Below are 20927 nucleotides of genomic sequence, written 5' to 3'. Positions count from 1 at the left end.
TTTTTGTGGACATTTTTCCTTGTAGTTCTTTAAGGGTGAATGTTGCCCTTTGCCCTCTGGCTATTTCTGATGCTGATAATACCTACACAAAATCTAAAAGGAATCAAGAACAATACTTTTTTCTGGATTTTCCAAAAGGGTGGGATGAGTTGAACAGAATTTCGGTTGTTTGGGGTCTGCATAACGCTGCAGCGAGACCCGCAAAGCAAACAGTGCTGCACTTTGCTCAGTCTCACTGACCTTCAGCTCTACAATCCGCCTTCAAATGCTTGTCCACGAGCTAATTAATGTCATTCTTGGAATTGCACTAGACTTGTATTCCTGTGGTCTTAATAGCAGTTTAATTAAAAGCTGTAATTAAGCAGTTCATTTACAAGGCTAATTATTCCCCTCAAATAAAGATAAGAAATCTGCATTTGAAAAGTACCAAATAGCCATGTGAGCCAAACGGATGTCTAGTTTGACTTTTAGTTGTGCTCTGAGCTTTTGGCTGCTTGCTGTGTGAGTGTTTGTCCTATATATGTCTGAGAATGAGACTTGTCACTAGGCTTTAGATATAGCGAGGAAACAGCAAGTCTTTTAGGTGTAATACACTCCGTTAGACATTATTGCTAACCTTGAAATCACTTTTGGCTCAGCTTGTATTTTACTCAGCTGTTAAAATGAATTTTAATCAGCATTAAAAACATCCTGCTGGCCTTTCTCAAAAAGGCAGGTGAGGAGCAGAATACTAATTAAATAGTCCATTCACGATTGCAACAGAGGTAAAAGATTTAGACTTGACACAGTCAAGCAAGCTTCAAACACACTTCAGAACATTTCCAATTCATTATCCCTAAAGCCTGTGTCATTCCCACAGCGGGGCTGTGATTTCAGATGGCTGCATGGGTGAGAGGGGGGGTCTTTGGAGAAATCTCTCCAAGGCTTTGGTGAACTAGGCTCAATTAGATCCTCTATTATTCCCTACAGAGTGTAGAGAATTGGATGTATCAAAAATCAGCTGTGTGCATAGCCACTGATCTTTGTGTTATTGAGACACTGAACATCTATTGGTACTATAATAAGAATTATTGTTGTTGTTGTTGTTGTTGTTATTGTTATTGTTAGTGTTATTATTATTATTATTAGACTTGTTGAGTATTAAGTCTCTCAGTTCTGTATCTTTCTGATGAATGCTGTCCAATGTATTCTTAGGAATTACTGAAATTGTCTGCGTCAGTGTTGGATTTTTCTTGGACAGTAAGGGAAAAACACAGTGTTTTGACTTCATATTTAGAACTATGAAAAGAAAAAATATATATATAAACTCTCACCAGCCACTTTATTAGGGACGCCTGTTCAGTTGCTTGTTAACACAAATAGCTGATCAGCCAATCACACGGCTGCAGCTCAGTGCATTTAGGCATGTAGAGGTGGTCAAGACAACTTGCTGAAGTGCAGGCCGAGCATCAGAACGGGGAAGAAAGGGGATTTAAGGGGCTTTGAACGTGGCGTGGTTGTTGGTGCCAGACGGGCTGGTCTGAGTATTTCAGAAACTGCTGATCTACTGGGATTTTCACGCACAACCATCTCTAGGGTTTACAGAGAACGGTCCGAAAAAGAGGAAATGTCCAGTGAGCGGTCAGTTGTGTGGACGAAAATGCCTTGTTGATGTGAGAGGTCAGAGGAGAATGGGCAGACTGGTTCCAGATGATAGAAAGGCAACAGGAACTCAAATAACCAACCAGAATCTCTGAGGAACATTTCCAACACCTTGTTGAAAGTGTGTCACGAAGAATTAAGAAGTTCTGAAGGCAAAAGGGGGTCCAACCTTTTACTAATAATGTGTTAATGTGTACCTAATAAAGTGGCTGGTGTGTGTGTGTGTGTGTGTGTGTGTGTATGTATGCGTGTGTGTGTAAATGTTACATAAAGTTCTAGATATTAATGCTGAAAAAAAACTTGCACCTGGTGTTATTATAAGTGATGATGTGGTTGGTCAAGAAGATTTCATGTGACCAGTAGTGATCATGGTGAAGGTAAAAGAGCTTCATAAAGTTATTATATAAAATTCTAGTAAAGTAGAAAATTAATGGAACTACAAATAGTCCCAGACAGGTGTGCAAGGCATGATTTCACAATGTGCTCACTGACTGATGATACAGAAGGTGAGAAAGAAGCCCACAATCACTCAAAAAGAGTTGCAGAACAACTTGAAAGCAGCATTTGCACAAAGAACAATAAACGTTGAGCTGCACTGCGATCATTTGTGTTCCACATGAGCATTTAGACAAATCCAAACTCTTAATTAAACGCATCATGTTTGGTGAAAGAAGGGCTGCACGTGTAATCTCAAGATCACCATACCTACAGTGAAGTACGGAGGTGGGAGTATAGTCATATGGGGCTGCAGATTTGCAAACGCCTGAGGCATTGAACATCATTAAAACATGAGTTGAGCAACGGACCGCAACATATTAGGGGAAAAAAGTTGTGTCATTGGCCAAGAAATAGAATCTGTGGAAGAGATGGATGTATTAACAAGACAACAACATGCCATCAAAATAAATCAATGCGGCTTTCTTAAAAAGAAGGTGAAAATGTTTGCATGATGGCCAATCCGATGATTTTAATCCCTTTGAAAATGTATGGAGGATGTCCAGCAGTGGGACCCTCATAATCTTAGGTAACTAAAGGTGGCTTGCCAAGAGGAATAGGTCAAAAACCACAATTCTGCAAAAAACCTAACATGTCAGCAGTGATAAATTAGGCCTGTATGCGGTACCTGGAAATAAAGCCATCAGTCAGGCTTGTCATTTTAAGCTGTATTTGAACCAGACGGTTACAGTTGTGGGGTCATAGCTACACAGCTTGTAAGCAGCTGGGCTTCAGGATGGATCTATGGATGGTGCCAAGGGTCAAATGACAAAAAATACATTAACAGTGCTGAAACATTTGTGCTATTAATCGTTCATTGTGTTATCATGTTAGTATTTAACAGCAGTTGTAGTTACATTAGGAAGTACAGCGAAACAACAGCAAAAACCCTAGAATAGACTTCTTTGGCAATGATTCAGTTTGTCCTGTTTGGAGAAATGAGGCACGTGTGTATGATCCTAAGAACAGCATACACACAGTGAAGTATGGAGGTGGTAGATGGTTCTCTGCAAACAGTACTGGGGCATTGCACAGAGGAAACCTGAATGGAGCGAAGTACTGGGAGATATTAAAGGGGAATCACATCTCATGAGCCAAGAAGCTGAATGTAGAGATGGTAAATGTTTCTACAGGAAAGTGACCCCAAACATACAGCCAAATAACTGGTGAGGGTGCTTGCGTGGCGTAGCCAATCACTTGACTTGAATCCCATTTCAATTTTTGCAATTGTGAATCCATCAGCGGGACCCCTTGGAGCTTCTGATTGAACTATGAGTGGGTCGAAGGGTCAAACTAGGAAAGTGAGTCAACAGCATAAAAATCCCTTAAATGAACAGGGCCCATTGGCAGGCCCAGAGTTTTATTACACACTTAACCTAAGAATAGCTCAGCCAGTTTGCCTTTGAAGTCCTTTTAGTTATTGAGCAATAATAATCCTTGTACTATGCTAAGAGGTATGTAGTATGCCTGATGTTAAGGGTTTAATCATTTTTATGTTAATGTAGTATTAACAGCAGTCATAGTTACGTTAGACAGCATTAAATAGCTAAACTTCTGAAGGTAAATGAATTTATTTATTTATTTATTTATTTATTTAACATGCGTAGCTGCAAAAAATGATGCACTTTAATCTCTTTTTCAACTAAGCCCTGGCACTAACTATAAAGACAGAAACTCCCTCATGACTGGCAGATGTTTCTCTGCAATGTCCACTGGTGCCTTACCAGCTGTGTGTAGAAAATTTAGGTCAGACAGAATCCGTCCCATTTGCAGTCGATGGCAAAAAACGCAGCACTGTTTCAGGCTTTACATTAGAAAGCGGAGGTGTTTTCCTCTACTTGTGAAAACGGGGAATAAACAAAGCAGGCCTGGTGTGTGGAGCCTCTTCACCAGTGTCTCCTGAGTTGCCTGAGGACTGAATTAGGATTGTTTTGTAGTGTGTTGCTTCGAGTGCCCATCGCCAGGCAGAGAGACGAAAACAAGGCGTTGCTGAGCTCTTCCCTCCAGCTCTATGTGCTTCTACCCACTGTTGAATCACTACGAGGAAAAAGGAACTGCCACAAGTGTCGATGCCTGAGGCTTGTACGTACGGAGCAGCATTGTTTTATTTTAGCAAATACTTGTCCGCGTTTATGAGCAACTAATTAAAGAATAATGTTGCCATAATTGCTTATATTGCCGGGATTGATTGGCGTGTTGTTGTGGCGACCACGTTTGTCCATATCATCACTGACATAATGCCTGTGAGTGTTATGGGACCGCCCCAGCTCCTGCCTAGAGCTGCTTTCATGCGCTTCATGGTTCATTTACATCTAACAGCCTAAATCAGGAAGCATATTATGTCGCAGTTAATGCGTTATAGGTGGCGCAATAGTCCATTTGATCAGCATTCATGCACTCAGCTTGATTAAATGTGAGAGAGTGGTTAGTTAATAGACAAGCAAGCAAGCATACCTCTCTCCTGTGAAGCATAAGGCTGCACAATATGGTATAACTGTATTGCAATAATACAATACATAATACATAGTGCTATACTTTGTGTTATTAGTACATCCCACAACGGCCATCTTAAAATTTCATTAGCGCCTTCTCACTGTGTTGCATTCATTCTCTTGATGATGAATAGCCGTTTTGTGTAGCACATAGCAGGTAGAGGATGTGTAGAATGAACAGCACTGCACAGGGCAAGGCATTTCAGAGTTTACTACATTGTAAACCTACTCCCAATAGGTCACAGAGGAATACTTTCAACTTCACCTTCAAGTGAATATATTCAAATGACACCATTAAACTGTATCTTACATTAAGAGACTTCGGTGTTTGTCTTATTTAAAGGGGTCGTGACATACATTTGTCTCATTTTTCTTTTAAATTCCATTTATGCTGTTTAAGTTAATGGACCAAAAACAGACAGTGTCTATTTTTGCATCATTTTCCATCAATTTTATATCTCTTAGAACTAAACAGGCTGTTTTCATTGATGGGCTTTTAAAACTGATATATATAAATGTCCAATATTAGTTACCTGGTTAACCCATTGACATCTCCATCTCAGGCTTACTACATACTAAGGGTCATTATTCATTAACTGCAGGGACTTCAAACTGGTTGAGCTATTATTAGGTTATAGAAGTATGTAATAAAACTGGCCATGTAAGGGGTTATTTCCTATTTTGGCTAATTAATATTTCATTGAAGGGCATGTATCCTGCATTTTTCTTGTACTTTATTTTTTCCTCTGAAGATCCACTATTTATGTGGGTTTGTGTGGGTTTATGGACAGTCATGAATAATTTTTTCATGACTAGTTTCCAGTCTCTCTGCCTGTTGTTACTATGCTGTTAACACTATATGTAAATTAGCTATACAGCCTGATTGGCTGCACTGCATTGTGCTTTATTCCAAAAACAATATAAGCTTGAAACATTTTATTCTCTTAATTTTCCGTTTCTATGGGTTTCCTCACTTTGCTTGGCTAAGCCGCCAAGTTTGCTGGCTCTATGAACCTGGACAATGCCTCCTCTCCTTCTTTGTCACATTAAGAGAATAATTTGGTAAAAAAATTGAATATGTTTGTTGTCAAAAATGTGCTTCATTAGTTTAGTGGTGAAGCTACAAGGCTAATCTTGCTAACAAACACTTGAAGTAAATAGTCTCCCTAATCCTTTGGTGTAAATACGTCCCCAAAACGTCTCTCAATGTGCTCAAACTGCATCTAGGTTATCATTAAGGTCCTGCTGTAATGTTAAGAGAGACAAACAGGTAGGATGCAAATGCCAGTCTTTGGTTTTATTAAAAATCCATGATGAAAAATTGTCCCTAAAGGTGACATGACGAAGACAGAACACCCCCAAAGAAATACTGAAACAGAAAGAAAACCAAAGACAAACTCAAGCAAACACAAAGCATACAACAAGTGCTGTAAATACACACAGAACAAACCAGAACCACCTGAGACTAACGAGAGGGCAAAACTACAGACAACAGACAAGTGAGACAGATGACAAGAAGGCAGGACTAGGAAGGAGACCAGAACAGCAGCACAAGCACATGGCCTGTGTTAACTAAAGCACATGGAACAAGAAAACAAAGGCTGGAACAAAGAAAGACAAAGACAGGATGTTACACCTGCAGACTTGTCGATGTGGTTTAGGACACATGATGGCTTATTATGAACCTTAAAAATAGACAAAATTTTATTGTGTAGACAACAACACCACCACACCACAGAATCTGACTCTCTTTAATGGTCACGCATGCGACGCAGCAATATAACTGCTAGATTTGCAATTGCAATAAATTGCAATCAATTTAAAATTAGAGATTTTATTTAGTAATTTACAAACAGAAACAACAGAAATTGTGAACATAATCTGCAGTGGACAGATGTCTGCCTGATATGCATGTGAAAGAGAGTTGGAATTTGGCACAATGTCTGATGTTTACAGTGGCTGCCCGCTGCATTGAGCTAAATGGTGAAGTTTTGTTTTTATTGTTATAGCTCTTGTTAAGCCATACTGTGCACTAAACAACAATGACGAGTCTAATCAAACCTTAAAAAAGAGCTGGGAATGCATTTATTGAAAAGATAGATCTAGTTTAAAGTAGAAGCACAATTTGGTCACCAAATATAACTGATTGACTGTGTTCATTTCTTCTAAACATTTCTTTACATAGCAGAATCAGCTGGGTTTTTTTTTTGCTTTGGTCTTATTGGTTAATCTTGCAGGCTTCATCATTGTGGTTATGTTTATTTTAATAATCCTACTGTGTGTAAAATTTTTTTATTTTTTGCAATTTTATCAAACACCAACCATCTTGTTTTGAGGAAAATAAAAATGGGAAAATATGAAGTGTGCAAAATCAGCAGGTGCAGTGAAAGGCCTGTTAACATAAAGAGAGGGGTTAGTCAGTGTGTGTTAGCGAAAGGACATGTGCTGTAAGTGAGTCCTCCCGTGCATGGCTATTACACACTGCGCGACGCGCCTCGGCACGCACCACTGCTCACTATTGATTCCCCTAAAAGGGTCAGCGGCCGAACCGTGTTAGCAAGATTGAATGCATACCTCCCATACTGCCCAGCCAGCTGCAGCATCTTTTAAAAAATGCCTTTGTCTCACAGCACATCCCTCCACCCCCTTAGTAATTCTCTCCAGTCGTGGGATTTTGCTCAGCTCTGGCAATCCCCGCGTGCTGGTTTGATGTCTGCATTTGCGCTGCTGGATTGGCGACGGGAGCGCTAGCCCAGGACTCAGCAGAGGGCCAATGTTTCCATTTGGCGCTCTTTGTTGAGAATGTTGGGGGGGGCAGAGGCTGGGAAAATTGCCCAGCTCCAGCATCCCCTCCCATGCTGGAGAAACAGAAAGCAATTTGCCCAGGGCTGCAGGAGAGTGCGGAGGAGGCGGAGAGCCTTTTACCAACAAGCTAAGGTGGACAGACATGTCTGAGGGAGATGGCCTTACAAGTGCCTTTAGCGGTCAGGGTTATTGCTTCCCTTGTCGCCCTTGTTCATTTCAATGCAAATGCTTCAGTGCCGGGGCAATTAAACATCGACCCTCCAAACTATAGCAGGAAAAGTTATTAGTGATGACGAACTCTTTAATGAATGGGGCGCTACTCCAGATAAGACTTTACCTTAAGCAGTAACGCCTCTTTAAAATACTGTTTTAATTATTCCCTGGTGAATTAAGTTCATGGGGGAGACAGAAATCTATGTTTCTCCCGCTAAGTGCATTAGCCCTCATTTAACTTCTGTATATTGTAATTTAATTACTTTCTCCCAAAAGTGTATTAAGGATGCTAGATGTGGCTATCTGCGCTAATTGCTCCGCAAAGATTAAGTGCATTTGCCCTGACTTATAGCATTAAGGCAAACTATAATTTATTATCTTTAAATAAACCTCCGGATACTTATGGCCATCGCTAATGGGTCTCAATTTTATCTTTCTCTTTTATTCAGCTCAGAAGATGTAGCTTTTTCTGCGCTGTTTGATTTAAGTCGCTTGCCGGGAGGCGTTCTGGAGGTATGGCTAAGCTGACCATTTATAGAACAGAGTCCTTTTTCAAACTTAGATTATATGCTTCCCTGGTCTTTGTAATCTTTGCTCAGAGTAAGTGCAGTTTGTAGTGTGCCAGGTGAGTACTTAACACAGGTCTCATTCATTCAAGAGTGAAGTCGATCAGCGCTGGAACCCCAGAGTTTTAGATGTGGTTTTAGATGCCACTAACCAAAACAAGCTTTTGACTGTAATATTGTATATCTTAAGTGTCCTTCTCTTGGTTTCAGGTCCTCAGGGACCCTCAGCCATCCACATTGCTGTTCCCTTCTGGCTTCACACCTGCCTGAGTCAGGTAATCAGGACCTGTGGAGTGCAGATCACTTGGCTCAGGTATGAATGGAGCTGGAACACAACTGGCTGAGGGTGCTTAAGGACTGGATTGGGACACTCTGCTGATGCTTATTTCCAGAGGTGTGCTGGACACTTTCCAATGGTTATGGGAACTGTGAAATTTCCAGGCCTGTTTCAACCAAAGCCCCACTCAAGTTTGATTAGTTTGACCTGGAGAAGAATCGTGACTGTTAGAGCTAGGCCTTCAGTGCGGAACATAAATGTCAAAGCTTGGACAAAATGAGGTGAAAAACATCTCAACCAAAATACAAGGGTGTGCTGGCATCCCTATGGGATTATAGTGGTATGTTAGTGCAAAGCCACTGAACATTTCTGGCCAGTCTAGCTTAAATGTAAGTGTTTGAAAGAAAAAGTATAAAACTGTGACACCCTTCAATCAATAAAAGCCTTTGTTAAAACATGGCAATGAACAAGATAATCTCTCAACATGTTTTGGCTTGTTTCTTCAACAGGGAGAGTCATAATACAAACCCTACATAGTGGCTCTAAATACCTTCAGTTGAATGGTCACATGACTTTGGATATCCAAGTGATTTTCCATATTGAAATCAGTGGGTGTTTTTATACAGTTTTGTTTAGTTTATTTACATTATTTTATATTTTTGTATTGTTGTTTGTAACGTATTGATGTTTGTGAATTACTTGGATGTCCAAAGTCAAAGAGATACGTAGTATTACAATACTTACAGTTTAAATCTTACAAGCATGATGATTCTATGAATATGATACACTCACCGGCCACTTTATTAGGTATATTAGGTTCAGTTGCTTTTTAACACAAATAGCTAATCAGCCAATCACATGGCCACAACTCAGTGCCTTTAGGCATGTAGAGGTGGTGAAGACAACTCGCTTAAGTGCAGACCGAGCATCAGAACGGGGAATAAAGGGGATTTAAGTGACTTTGAACGTGGCTTGGTTGTTGGTGCCAGACGGGCTGGTCTGAGTATTTCAGAAACTGCTGATCTGCTGGGATTTTCAAACACAACCATCTCTAGGGTTTACAGAGAATGGTCAGAAAAAGAGGAAATATCCAGTGAGCGGTCAGTTGTGTGGACGAAAATGCCTTGTTGATGTGAGAGGTCAGAGGAGAATGGGCAGACTGGTACTAGCAAGGTACCTAATAAAGTGGCCGGGGTGTGTGTGTGTGTGTGTGTGTGTGTGTGTGTGTGTGTGTGTGTGTGTGTGTGTGTGTGTGTGTATATATATATATATATATATATATATATATATATATATATATATATATATATATATATACAGTGCTCAAAAAAATAAAGGGAACACTCAAATAACACGTCCTAGATCTGAATGAATGAAATATTCTCATTGAATACTTTGTTCTGTACAAAGTTGAATGTGCTGACAACAAAATCACACAAAAATCATCAATGGAAATCAAATTTATTAACCAGTGGAGGCCTGGATTTGAAGTTACACACAAAATTAAAGTGGAAAAACACATGACAGGCTGATCCAACTTTGATGTGATGTCCTTAAAACAAGTCAAAATGAGGCCTACAGGCCTCCACGTGCCTGTATGACCTCCCTACAACGCCTTGGCATGCTCCTGATGAGGTGGCGGATGGTCTCCTGAGGGATCTCCTCCCAGACCTGGACTAAAGCATCCGCCAACTCCTGGACAGTCTGTGGTGCAATGTGGCGTTGGTGGATGGAGCGAGAAATGATGTCCCAGATGTGCTCAATCGGATTCAGGTCTGGGGAATGGGCGGGCCGGGCCATAGCTTCAATGCCTTCATCTTGCAGGAACTGCTGACACACTCCAGCCACATGAGGTCTCGCATTGTCCTGCATTAGGAGAAACCCAGGGCCAACCGCACCAGCATATGGTCTCACAAGGGGTCTGAGGATCTCATCTCGGTACCTAATGGCAGTCAGGCTACCTCTGGTGAGCACATGGAGGGCTGTGCGGCCCTCCAAAGAAATGCCACCCCACACCATTACTGACCCACTGCCAAACCGGTCATGCTGAAGGATGTTGCAGGCAGCAGATCGCTCTCCACAGTGACCCCAGACTCTGTCACGTCTGTCACATGTGCTCAGTGTAAACCTGCTTTCATCTGTGGACAGCGGGCCCTCATACCATCCTCATGGAGTCGGTTTCTAACCGTTTGTGCAGACACATGCACATTTGTGGCCTGCTGGAGGTCATTTTGCAGGGCTCTGGCAGTGCTCCTGCTGTTCCTCCTTGCACCTTCTTGCCACAACTCATATTGATGTGTCATCCTGGATGAGCTGCACTACCTGAGCCACTTGTGTGGGTTGTAGAGTCCGTCTCCTGCTACCACGAGTGTGAAAACACCACCAACATTCAAAAGTGACCAAAACATCAGCCAGAAAGCAGAAAGGTACTGAGCAGTGGTCTGTGGTTCCCACCTGCAGAACCACTCCTTTATTGAGTGTGTCTTACTCATTGCCAATAATTTCCACCTGTTGTCTATTCCATTTGCACAACAGCTGTGAAATTGATTGTCAATCAGTGTTGCTTCCTAAGTGGACAGTTTGATTTCACAGAAGTTTGATTTACCTGGAGTTATATTGTGTTGTTTAAGTGTTCCTTTTATTTTTTTGAGCAGTATATATATATATATATACACACACACACACACACACACACACACACACACACACACACACACACATATATATTTCACAATTGCTCCTCACTAAAAGAGCAAAATGGTTACTTTGAGCAGGCCACTATTCATTTGGAAAAGCGAAAGGAGAACAGAGTTTACTCCCTTGTTCAGGAGCTGAAACTGGATAACTGTGACTTTAAGCTGCTCTTGAAGAAGCAGCACTACACGTGAGTTCCATTAACTTGGTTGTCACCATGCCAACAGCAGTGACACGTGATTGCTTGAGTCCATGCCATGGATGACAGTTTGCAAAATGACACATTTTATGTTGCTTGGCAACCATACTCTACTGTTAACAACCTACATTGCTTGGCAGAATAATTGTTTACTGCAACTATTACCAATATACTTTTTTTGAGCACTGTTTGATTTCATCTTATTCTAGTTTCTTACGATTTTATGAAAGCAGTGAGACTCAAGGCTGTGTTAAAGTGGTTTTCCCACACTTAAGGCGGCTTTAAGCACTTCACTAAGCTGATTAGTTAGTAAGCTGATCACTGTTTGCTGTGGTGAATGCATTTACAATTGTAGCACTGAACTCCTTTGGATTATTAGCAACATGCATTGCTGGATATTATAAAGTAGCAAATTTGTGTTACAATGAATCTGATAATTTCTTACATTTATGCAGTGTTTCATCTCACACTGAGCACTCGAAACAAAACCAGTACAGGCAGATATTCTATCCCAATCATATGGCAGCATCCACAACAAAATAATTACAAGCTCTGATGAGCCACAGTTCTTTCTGTAACAATGTTGTCATCCTATAATGTGATTAATGTGCTGTTTGACGGCACGAGAAAAAGTAGCTCGCAGAGTCGTGCTACTGGTTTGCCAAACTGTCAAAGAGTAGTCAGCCTGGAACTACAAGAGCAGAGCAAATGAAAATGGTTTGTTATTGTTGTGCTGCCTCCAAACAGGCTACGTTACTAATGAATTACTCAGAAGTATATAATGTAACATTGCTGTGGCTGAAGTCAGTTACTTATGCTTTACATCAAATGATTATGAGTAACAGCACTTTTTTTAAAGAACAGAGCCACTAGCACACATCGTGCCTGCACATTGATGTATCATAACAAAAACAGCGCCAAGAGCTGGAGTTTGAATGACATACATCACCTTTAATGGTGCCATAGATTTAGTTTTGGGATAAAGCTGCTTGGAATGAAAAGCAGAACTGGGAAAATCACTCCGTCTAGACATCGTTCCGGACTGTGTCAGCTCTTTATTACATGATGTCAATGTCTCGATATAAAGCTGCTCTTTCAGAGTGCTATATGAAAGAAAAATTACATTTCAGCCATTGAAATAAAAACAAATGCCATCGCCTCCGTTCATGTGTAGAATACCCATTTCAGTTATAATTCTGTTTCCCTGCTATGCTATATGCAGTGGAGGGTTTATATATATATATATATATATATATATATATATATATATATATATATATATATATATATATATACACCCACACCCACACATAGTATAGATAGTCCATATTTGGCAATCCTTGTATCAGTTCACTACAGATGTGTGCTCTTAGCTGCTGGAATGTTAGCCAAACACAACATGAATCATACATGAATAGTAACAAGAAAAGAGGTTCTGTGACAAAAAGAACATGAAATAGTTTTCATGCAACCTATCAAAAAGCAGTCTGCACCCCACTAAGTTTGTGGTAGGGTTTTTTATGTATTAATTCAGTGTAGTGTTAAAAAAGTTTAAAATGATTTGTCATATTATTACTTTATTCTCTATGATATCTTGATCATTATGGAATCATCTACAGCTCTGTTCTTCATTCTAGGCACATGTTTCACAGCTTCCTGCTAATGAGTTGAAATCTGTGAAGGTGTAGTGTAATGGTACCTTAATGGACTCATTGTATACCTATTACTATTCATCTGCAATGTGACCCCAAACTTTCCAATTGTGATTCCAAACTTTTGAATGCTGCTGTATATTTACAGATAAGTGGAATTGTGTAGGTCTGATATGAAATATATCTGATTGCAACAGGAACTTAGCACCTTACCAGCGCCTTATTAGCATCTTAGAAGAGCAGATTAAAGAGCAGATTAAATAGACACGTTTTTGCAAACAGCCTTAAAGGACTGAGCACCTCATGTATAGATTATAGTGTGAGCTTGTTTTAAAATACAGAAAATGTTAATTATCCAGTATTGTCATCAGGATCATCCAGAAGGTCTAATTTATCAGTAATTGTTATCAACACTTCCTTACATAGTGATTAGGCCTGGGCTGCGTTGTCCAGACACAGCAATGCATAGACTTTGACAGTGAATGTGTGGAAAGTAGAACCTCTCTCATGCCTCTGCGCCATGTTAAGATATTTTTATGACTAGTTGAAGGCTGGTTGAGTTTTGGCTGTCATTATGGCTCTTCTGTCCTGAATATATTTTACAGGAGGTGTATGACATTCTCTGTCTCTCTCTCTCTCTCTCTTTCTCTCTCCGTCTCTCAGCTGCAATTCTTGATGACCCAATGGAGTGTAGCCGGGGGGAGCGCTTAGCCATCACTCTGGCGAAGGAAAGCATCAACCGCTCCAGCAACCGCTCCACCACAGGCAAGCTGGAGGTGGACATCTTTGAGCTGCTGAGAGACAGTGAATATGAGACAGGAGAGACCAGTAAGTAGCAGCCTGAGGGGTGAGCGAGAGCACTGGGCCTGCACAAATTAGAGTTTGACAGATATGAAAATTTTGCTACCCAGTCTGATTCTAAGAAGCTAAGTGTTTTGATAATACTAGACAAAATCATGTAGTCAAACTTAAACAGCCTCCAGCAGTTCTAATTAACTATACTTTACTAAATATAAGGATGTCAGTTCTCAATTGTCAGATTTCCTAAACTCACTAAGGGGCCCATATACTACATTTTCCTTGTTTGTCTTGGTTTATGTACAAAAAACAGCCAAATTTCATTTTTGCTTGACCATTTTTCAGACTTCTTTATTGAGTGGAGTTAAACAGGGTTTTTTTGTTTTTGTGACCAGCATATGTAAATTAGCTCTGTTCTGATTGGTTGACCTGTATTGTGCTTTACTCAGTCCAGGCATTAACACCCCTTATAACTTTAATGTGAATGCGGGCAGGGAGCTAAACTGCTGGAGACCGAATAGGTGGATATATGTAAACGAGTTGGTCTTTTGTGACATCACAAAAACAGGCTATTTTTTTGCAGCTAAACTTTGATTGAACGGCACATTTTGTAACCTTAACATAATCTATATACGATGTTACACTATCTTAGTTGGAAAAGTTGGGAGATTTCGGTTTTCCAGTACAAAGCCCTTTTAAATCATTGTAAATCAGCCCTCAGTGTGTGTCAATTTTGTGCATAATAAAATAAATCAACATGGGGAACTGGTACATTTCAGCCTTAACAAGTTTTGCAAACTACATCAAAGCTTGTAAGGAATATTTACATGTATATGAAATGTGCCTTTTAAATACTATATAAAACAAGCCACTTATTTACAACGTGAGTAATCAGCGGCTAGCAGTATGTTCAAAATAGCGTCATGTTCCTGAGCGTGGCTCTTTATGTACCCTTTAAAGAAACTATTGGTGCGACGATGCTGATAAATGGAACCTTTGTATCAGCTGATTTATTTATTACAGTGTATCTGTCTGGCCCTAATACAAATATAACCCATTATAACTCACACAAATATTTCACTTAGCACTACATTAGGTTGCCTTGTGAGACCTGTCTTATTCTTTCACAGCTTTTTTCATTTTGTGGGGAAGAACGACAGCAGAATTCCGATCAGATCACGGAAAGGGCCTTTACATAACGGCGAATGAATGTGTAGTAAACAGTGAAGTCACAGCAGCTGAGAATAGAAAGTCTTTTGATGTCTCAGGAGTCGGTGTGTATGTGGGCACTGAGTCTTAGGGCCTGTTTTGTTGCCTTGGTTACTGCTGGTCCTTTCTGAGACCAGCTACTTCTGCAGACACGCATTAACACGGTTAAAAGGTGCTTTATTAGTTCTTTGGTCTTAATGAGATGAGCAGAGATTTAATTATATGGTGACATTTGTGGCTAAGAGTTGGCCTGAAATTTGGTGTTGTTGGGTTGGATCTGGGCAAATAGTGATCTGGTTTTAGCACTACTAATCCAAGCACTGAGAAATGTAGACTTACTGTTGTTGTTTTGTAATATGATTTAGACACTGTTACATCATTTCATAATTAAGGACACAGCCAATCGTTTAATGTGTGTCTTTACATTCTGTATGGGCAGGTTTGCTCGAGAAGTAATTACAGATAAACTCCACTGATAATATAATGCATTGGTACTAAACATTAAACAGGCATTTATAACAATACCGCAAATGTATGCCTGGTTTCCAAGGCATAAGGTGTCCAACCTGAAATATATAATTACCCTCACTTTCGATATCTCCACCCATTTTTAATGATGCTGCCAACACATTTTGAGTTGTACCATGTTGTTACATCATTATATCATGGCATAGACTCTAGCATGTATGGCATAGTAACATTTCTAACTCTGCGACATTCTTGCATCCACGGTATGTTTAAGATCTAGCCACAAGTTTTCAATTATGTTAAAGTAAAAATGAGGGCCATTCCAAAACGTCAGCTTGTTTTTCTTGAAGTATTTCATTGTGGATTTTGAGATCATTGGCTTGGATGATTGTCCTGTTGTAGGAGCCAGCTTTAGTTTGTTGACTGACTTTGTCACATTTGCTTCCAGAATTTGCTGATAATAAGTGAAATCCATTCTTCCATCTACACATGCAGAGTTTCCTGTGCCACTGGCTGCAACACATTCCCAACACCTAATAGCTTCACCTTTGTATTTAACAGTTGGCAAGGTGTTCTTTTCATCACATACTGCTTCTTCTTCTATCCAAACATACCATTCGTGATTGTGGCCAGAGAGTTTCCATTTGTACTTCATCAGTCCATAACGCTCGTTTACAAAATGTCTCTGGCTGATTTTATTATTGTTTTATTAAGTAATTTTATTACTTACTTTGAATTTCACCTTTCCCATTTCTTGATGACATTAATAACATTTTAGAATTTCAGTGGAAATTGCAAGCTGGATGTCATTTGCTTTTTAGGCATCAATTTGGTTTCATTTTCAGATCCTTAGCCAGTTGCTTAGAGGAGCCAGTGGCTGGGGAGTGTGGAAGAGAATTTTATTGAAGAGAGCTCTTGAGCAATTTAGGCCTCACATGTTATTTAATTTCTAAGACTGCACAAGAGAAAGTCCAAACATTTGCACAAACATAAGTTACTAAATCTGAAGTAACTGTAGGCCAGACCCCCAAAAATGTACATTTCAAATGATGTCTTTTGGCCCTGGAGTTCATCTTTATATACAACTACAGTACACTTTTTCATTGCTGGCTGTATCTGTGACATCTGAGGGTAAAATGGTGTTTCTATGTCTTTTATCAAAGCCTAACATGTTTTTCACAGCTGCCAGTCAACCTGTTCTATCTCATCCCTCACGCAGTGCCCCTAACAGCCATAATGCTTCTGTATAGAGGTGGAAATTAAACAAAGCAGGGCTAAACAAAGAGGCAGAATGGCTCACTCAGACAGAGAAATCAAACCTGAGTAAAACTCATTGCTGTGAATGAGTGGAGACAGTGGCAGAATCAGGACAAGAATAAGCTCTCATTTACAGCAATCAGAGCTGTTGAGGCTGATGACATTTAAGAGCCCAGAGCCTCCCCTTCCATTCACTCAGCCATAGAGAGTCCAGCCTGTTTACTTCATTCCTCTCCTTCTCTCTCTCTCTCTCTCTCTCTCTCTCTCTCTCTCTCCCGCTTTCTTTTTCTTTCATCTTGTTTACTGAACAGAAGTCAGAGACCACCCTTTCATTTATTTACTTTCCAGCCGTTTAGTACACAGCATTCAGCATTTCAACATCATGAAATGGAAAATAATTATAACAGAAATTACACAAACAGCAGCTGTCAGATATTAAAAAAATAAATAAAAATAGTGTTTAGTGCGTCCACTTTTTCTTTTTTTACAGCTTCCATTCTTTTTGAGAGACTTGCTTTCAGTTTCATGAAGAAGTCTACAAGGATATTCTTCAACATCACCAAAGTTCAGTCATAGAAGTTGGTTGCATTTTTGCTTGTCTTGATCCAAGTGATCCCAAATACATTCAGTAATGTTGAGGCCTGGACTCTGGGGTGGTCAGTCCATAGTTCTTTAAACACCAGCAGCTTCTTAGCTTGATTTGCACATGTTTTCACATGTTTGTTTTCTACTTCCATTTCTTAGTGAGGGCTTCTTAACAGCTACACAACCTTTCAGACTCATAGCGTTGAGTTGTCTTCTCACAGAGGAAGGATGGACAGAAACACCTGTGGGTTTCTCAGATCTGAAGTAAGAGTGGAGGTTGATTTTCTCCTCTTTCTCAAAGCTTTTAGTGCTGTTTATCTGATGGGGACAGTTTTGGTGGTCTGCTAGGTCTTGCAAGGTTATTACAGTGACATTTTGGCCCAATCCCATTTCTTATTTTTACCCCTTGTTTTCGAGTGTAACCCTCCCCCTTGAAATTGAGTTACAAGGGGTAGTGGTTGAAATCTTCCACCTATGAAATGGGACAGCCCTTTAAGAACCGGATACGTCATCAGGTGTAGTCAGCAACTTTTACGTGAACAGAGGAGACGAGGTTTTCCAGCCATTTCCAATGTGCCGCCTCCAGCTGTGGCGATCTCACTTGTGTGTCACATGACAGGACGGGTGAATTATATTTAAAATAGCCTGGAAAAATAATCAGGATGTGTTTTCCTGCTTTGTCTCCATACTATAGCAATAATGGTGTATCACACTGACATTTGCCATTTATCTGAAGGAGACTGAAAAGCAGGGCGCTCGCGATTCATTCATAACTTCAGTTTTACACCTCAATCAATCAAATGAGTCACAGAATAGAAAAAAGCACAAACAAAAAGCTACATCACTTCATTAACAGCAATTAATTGCTCTGTAGGCAACCCTGCCAGTCTGCAGTGACAGCAGAGGAAGATAAAGTTCAGCTCTTCACTGCTTAAATACATTTAGGGCATCATAAGCCTTCAAAGAGGGGGGCAATTATTTATTATCGCCACCAAGAATTATTGGTGATATGAAGCTGAACTTAGCTTTCTAAGTGCCAGCTTCATGATCGAATTTTCCAGTTCCACCTTAAATGGTGGAACCTCACGTACCAGAATGTAACTGCCGCACCCTTTAAGGTAGAACAGGAAATTTCACCCGGTAGCGACCGAGACATCAGCGTATCACTAACGATTTATATGCGTGTCATGAAGGAAATGACCATAAAACGCTATTACAATGGTTCTCTTACAATACACCGGCTTTTTAACAGAGAAAATACTTACATTATACTCTCTTTGGTCACTTGCGCAGCCGTTTTGCCGATGATTCGCAGGGCAGTCTGGGAATTTTCACTCCGTTTGTAGTGCGCCTCTGAAAAATCTCCGTTTGAAGGGCCATATGGCCCCAACACTTCACCCTACCCCTCCATCTCCACAACAGTCTGGACAACCCTACCCCTAGACATGAACGCGCAAAACAGAGGGGTAGGGCTAAGTGTTTAGGGGCAAGGGGTGAAATGGGATTGGGCCTTTCTCTATATTTTAATTGCTTTTGATGCTTTTTTATATAGTTCCTTTGACCTTCCCTTTTTATTTAAGTAGATTATCTAATGTCCAATATTCTCACAAATGTCTGTGAGAATATCTGTGAAGGGTGGTAGTACAAGACTGAAGCCTGCCTGAATTCCTGCCCGCCTGTCTCTCTCTCTCTCTCTCGCTCTCTCTGTCTCTCTCTCTATCTCTCGCTCTCTTTCTCTCTCTCTCTCTCTCGCTCTCTCTCTCTCTCTCTCAAGTCTCTCTCTCTCTGTCTCGCTCTCTCTCTCTGTCTCTGTCTCTCTCTCTCTCTCGCTCTCTCTCTCTGTCTCTCTCTCTCACTCTCGCTCTCTCTCTCGCTCTCTCTCTCTCTCTCTCTCTCGCTCTCTCTCTCTCTCTCTCTCTCGCTCTCTCTCTCTCTCTCTCTCGCTCTCTCTCTCTCTCTCTCTCTCTCTCTCTCTCTCTCTCGCTCTCTCTCTCTCTCTCTGTCTGGTGTAATTCAGAGTTGTAATGGTTTACAGCAGGGAGGAATTGGATTAGAAATGGATCAGTACCACAACCAGACAGAGAGAAATACCAGCGACCTGTCCTCTCACACACACTCTGAACCCCCTGTACAGCTCTGTGTGTGGGGTGGGGGGGTGCAAGTGAGAGTGTGTGTAAGTGAGAGTGTGTGTGTGAGAACATGTGTGTGTTTTGATGCATTCTCAGGGCAAAAGTGTTTTGACAAAGAGAAAAACGGGCTTAGCCAACCTTTTCACCTTTTCAGGACCACCGGAATGGGCTTTATTTTGTAAAGTATAATGTTGTTTTTAAGTTTCTATGAAAGGTTATCTAGGTCAAAGAAGGTGAGGTTAGGTTTAGGTTTAGGCTTAAATCATTCTTGCATAAGAATCAATCCTGAAACATTCCCACAATCTAAAGAGTAGCTGGTGTTTCAAATGGTTTTTACCTGTGGGACATGAGACCTTAAGTTCACGCAAGGTATAAAAACAAATCTCTGCCACGAGTGCTTTCTTTTCTCCACCTTAGCTGTCTCACTCGCCTGTAATTTCTTTCATTCGTTTCATTTTATCTCAGTACATTTTTTTCTATTTGTAGTGTATTTATTTTTACCTTTTCTTTGTTGATAAGTTGGATTCTCTGTGTTCTTTTTATTACCGTGGAAATGTTTGTCTATTTTGGTCACGCATGTACAACACAACTTCCTCTTGAAACATGCAAGATAAAATATTTCTTGGTGGTATTCTTTCATTATCTGGTTTATATGGCTCTGTATACACTTGGCACCAATGTAGCTCCAGTTATTATGTTGGAACATTTGCATTTGCAAGACATCTTATATGATTCTATGAATAAGTCATGGCCAGATCTCCATCTAAATCATAACAATAGATCAATAAAGCCCAATAAAATCCACTCCAGCCACGTGAGGTCTAGCATTGTCCTGCATTAGGAGGAACCCAGGGCCAACCGTACCAGCTTATGGTCTCACAAGGGGTCTGAGGATCTCATCTCGGTACCTAATGGCAGTCAGGCTACCTCTGGCGAGAAAGAAATGCCACCCCACACCATTACTGACCCACTGCCAAACCGGTCATGCTGAAGGATGTTGCAGGCAGCAGATCGCTCTCCACGGCGTCTCCAGACTCTGTCACGTCTGTCACATGTGCTCAGTGTGAACCTGCTTTCATCTGTGAAGAGCACAGGGCGCCAGTGGTGAATTTGCCAATCCTGGTGTTCTCTGGCAAATGCCAAGCATCCTGCACGGTGTTGGGCTGTGAGCACAACCCCATCAGTGGACGTCGGGCCCTCATACCAACCTCATGGAGTCAGTTTCTAAAAGTTTGTGCAAACACATGCACAGTTGTGGCCTGCTGGAGGTCATTTTGCAGGGCTCTGGCAGTGCTCCTCCTGTTCCTCCTTGCACAAAGGCGGAGGTAGCGGTCCTGCTGCTGGGTTGTTGCCCTCCTACAGCCTCCTCCACGTCTCCTGGTGTACTGGCCTGTCTCCTGGTAGCGCCTCCAGCCTCTGGACACGACGCTGACAGACACAGCAAACC

At 40.8% G+C, this 20927-nt stretch overlaps 1 protein-coding gene across 2 annotated transcripts in view; it reads left to right on the top strand.

Moving 5' to 3' along the window:
* The window catches only part of grik4 (glutamate receptor, ionotropic, kainate 4), a 598764-nt gene that overhangs the window by 342086 nt on the left and 235751 nt on the right, over positions 1-20927 (top strand). For both annotated transcript variants that reach the window (XM_037546764.1, XM_037546765.1), the window contains one exon: positions 13698-13862. In XM_037546764.1, coding sequence (XP_037402661.1) covers positions 13698-13862 — 165 coding nt within the window. The remainder of the gene's footprint in view (positions 1-13697; positions 13863-20927) is intronic.

This window comes from Pygocentrus nattereri, chromosome 17 (assembly GCF_015220715.1).
Source record: "Pygocentrus nattereri isolate fPygNat1 chromosome 17, fPygNat1.pri, whole genome shotgun sequence".
NCBI classification, from domain to species: domain Eukaryota; kingdom Metazoa; phylum Chordata; class Actinopteri; order Characiformes; family Serrasalmidae; genus Pygocentrus; species Pygocentrus nattereri.
This window is presented reverse-complemented; position numbering and strand designations above follow the sequence as displayed.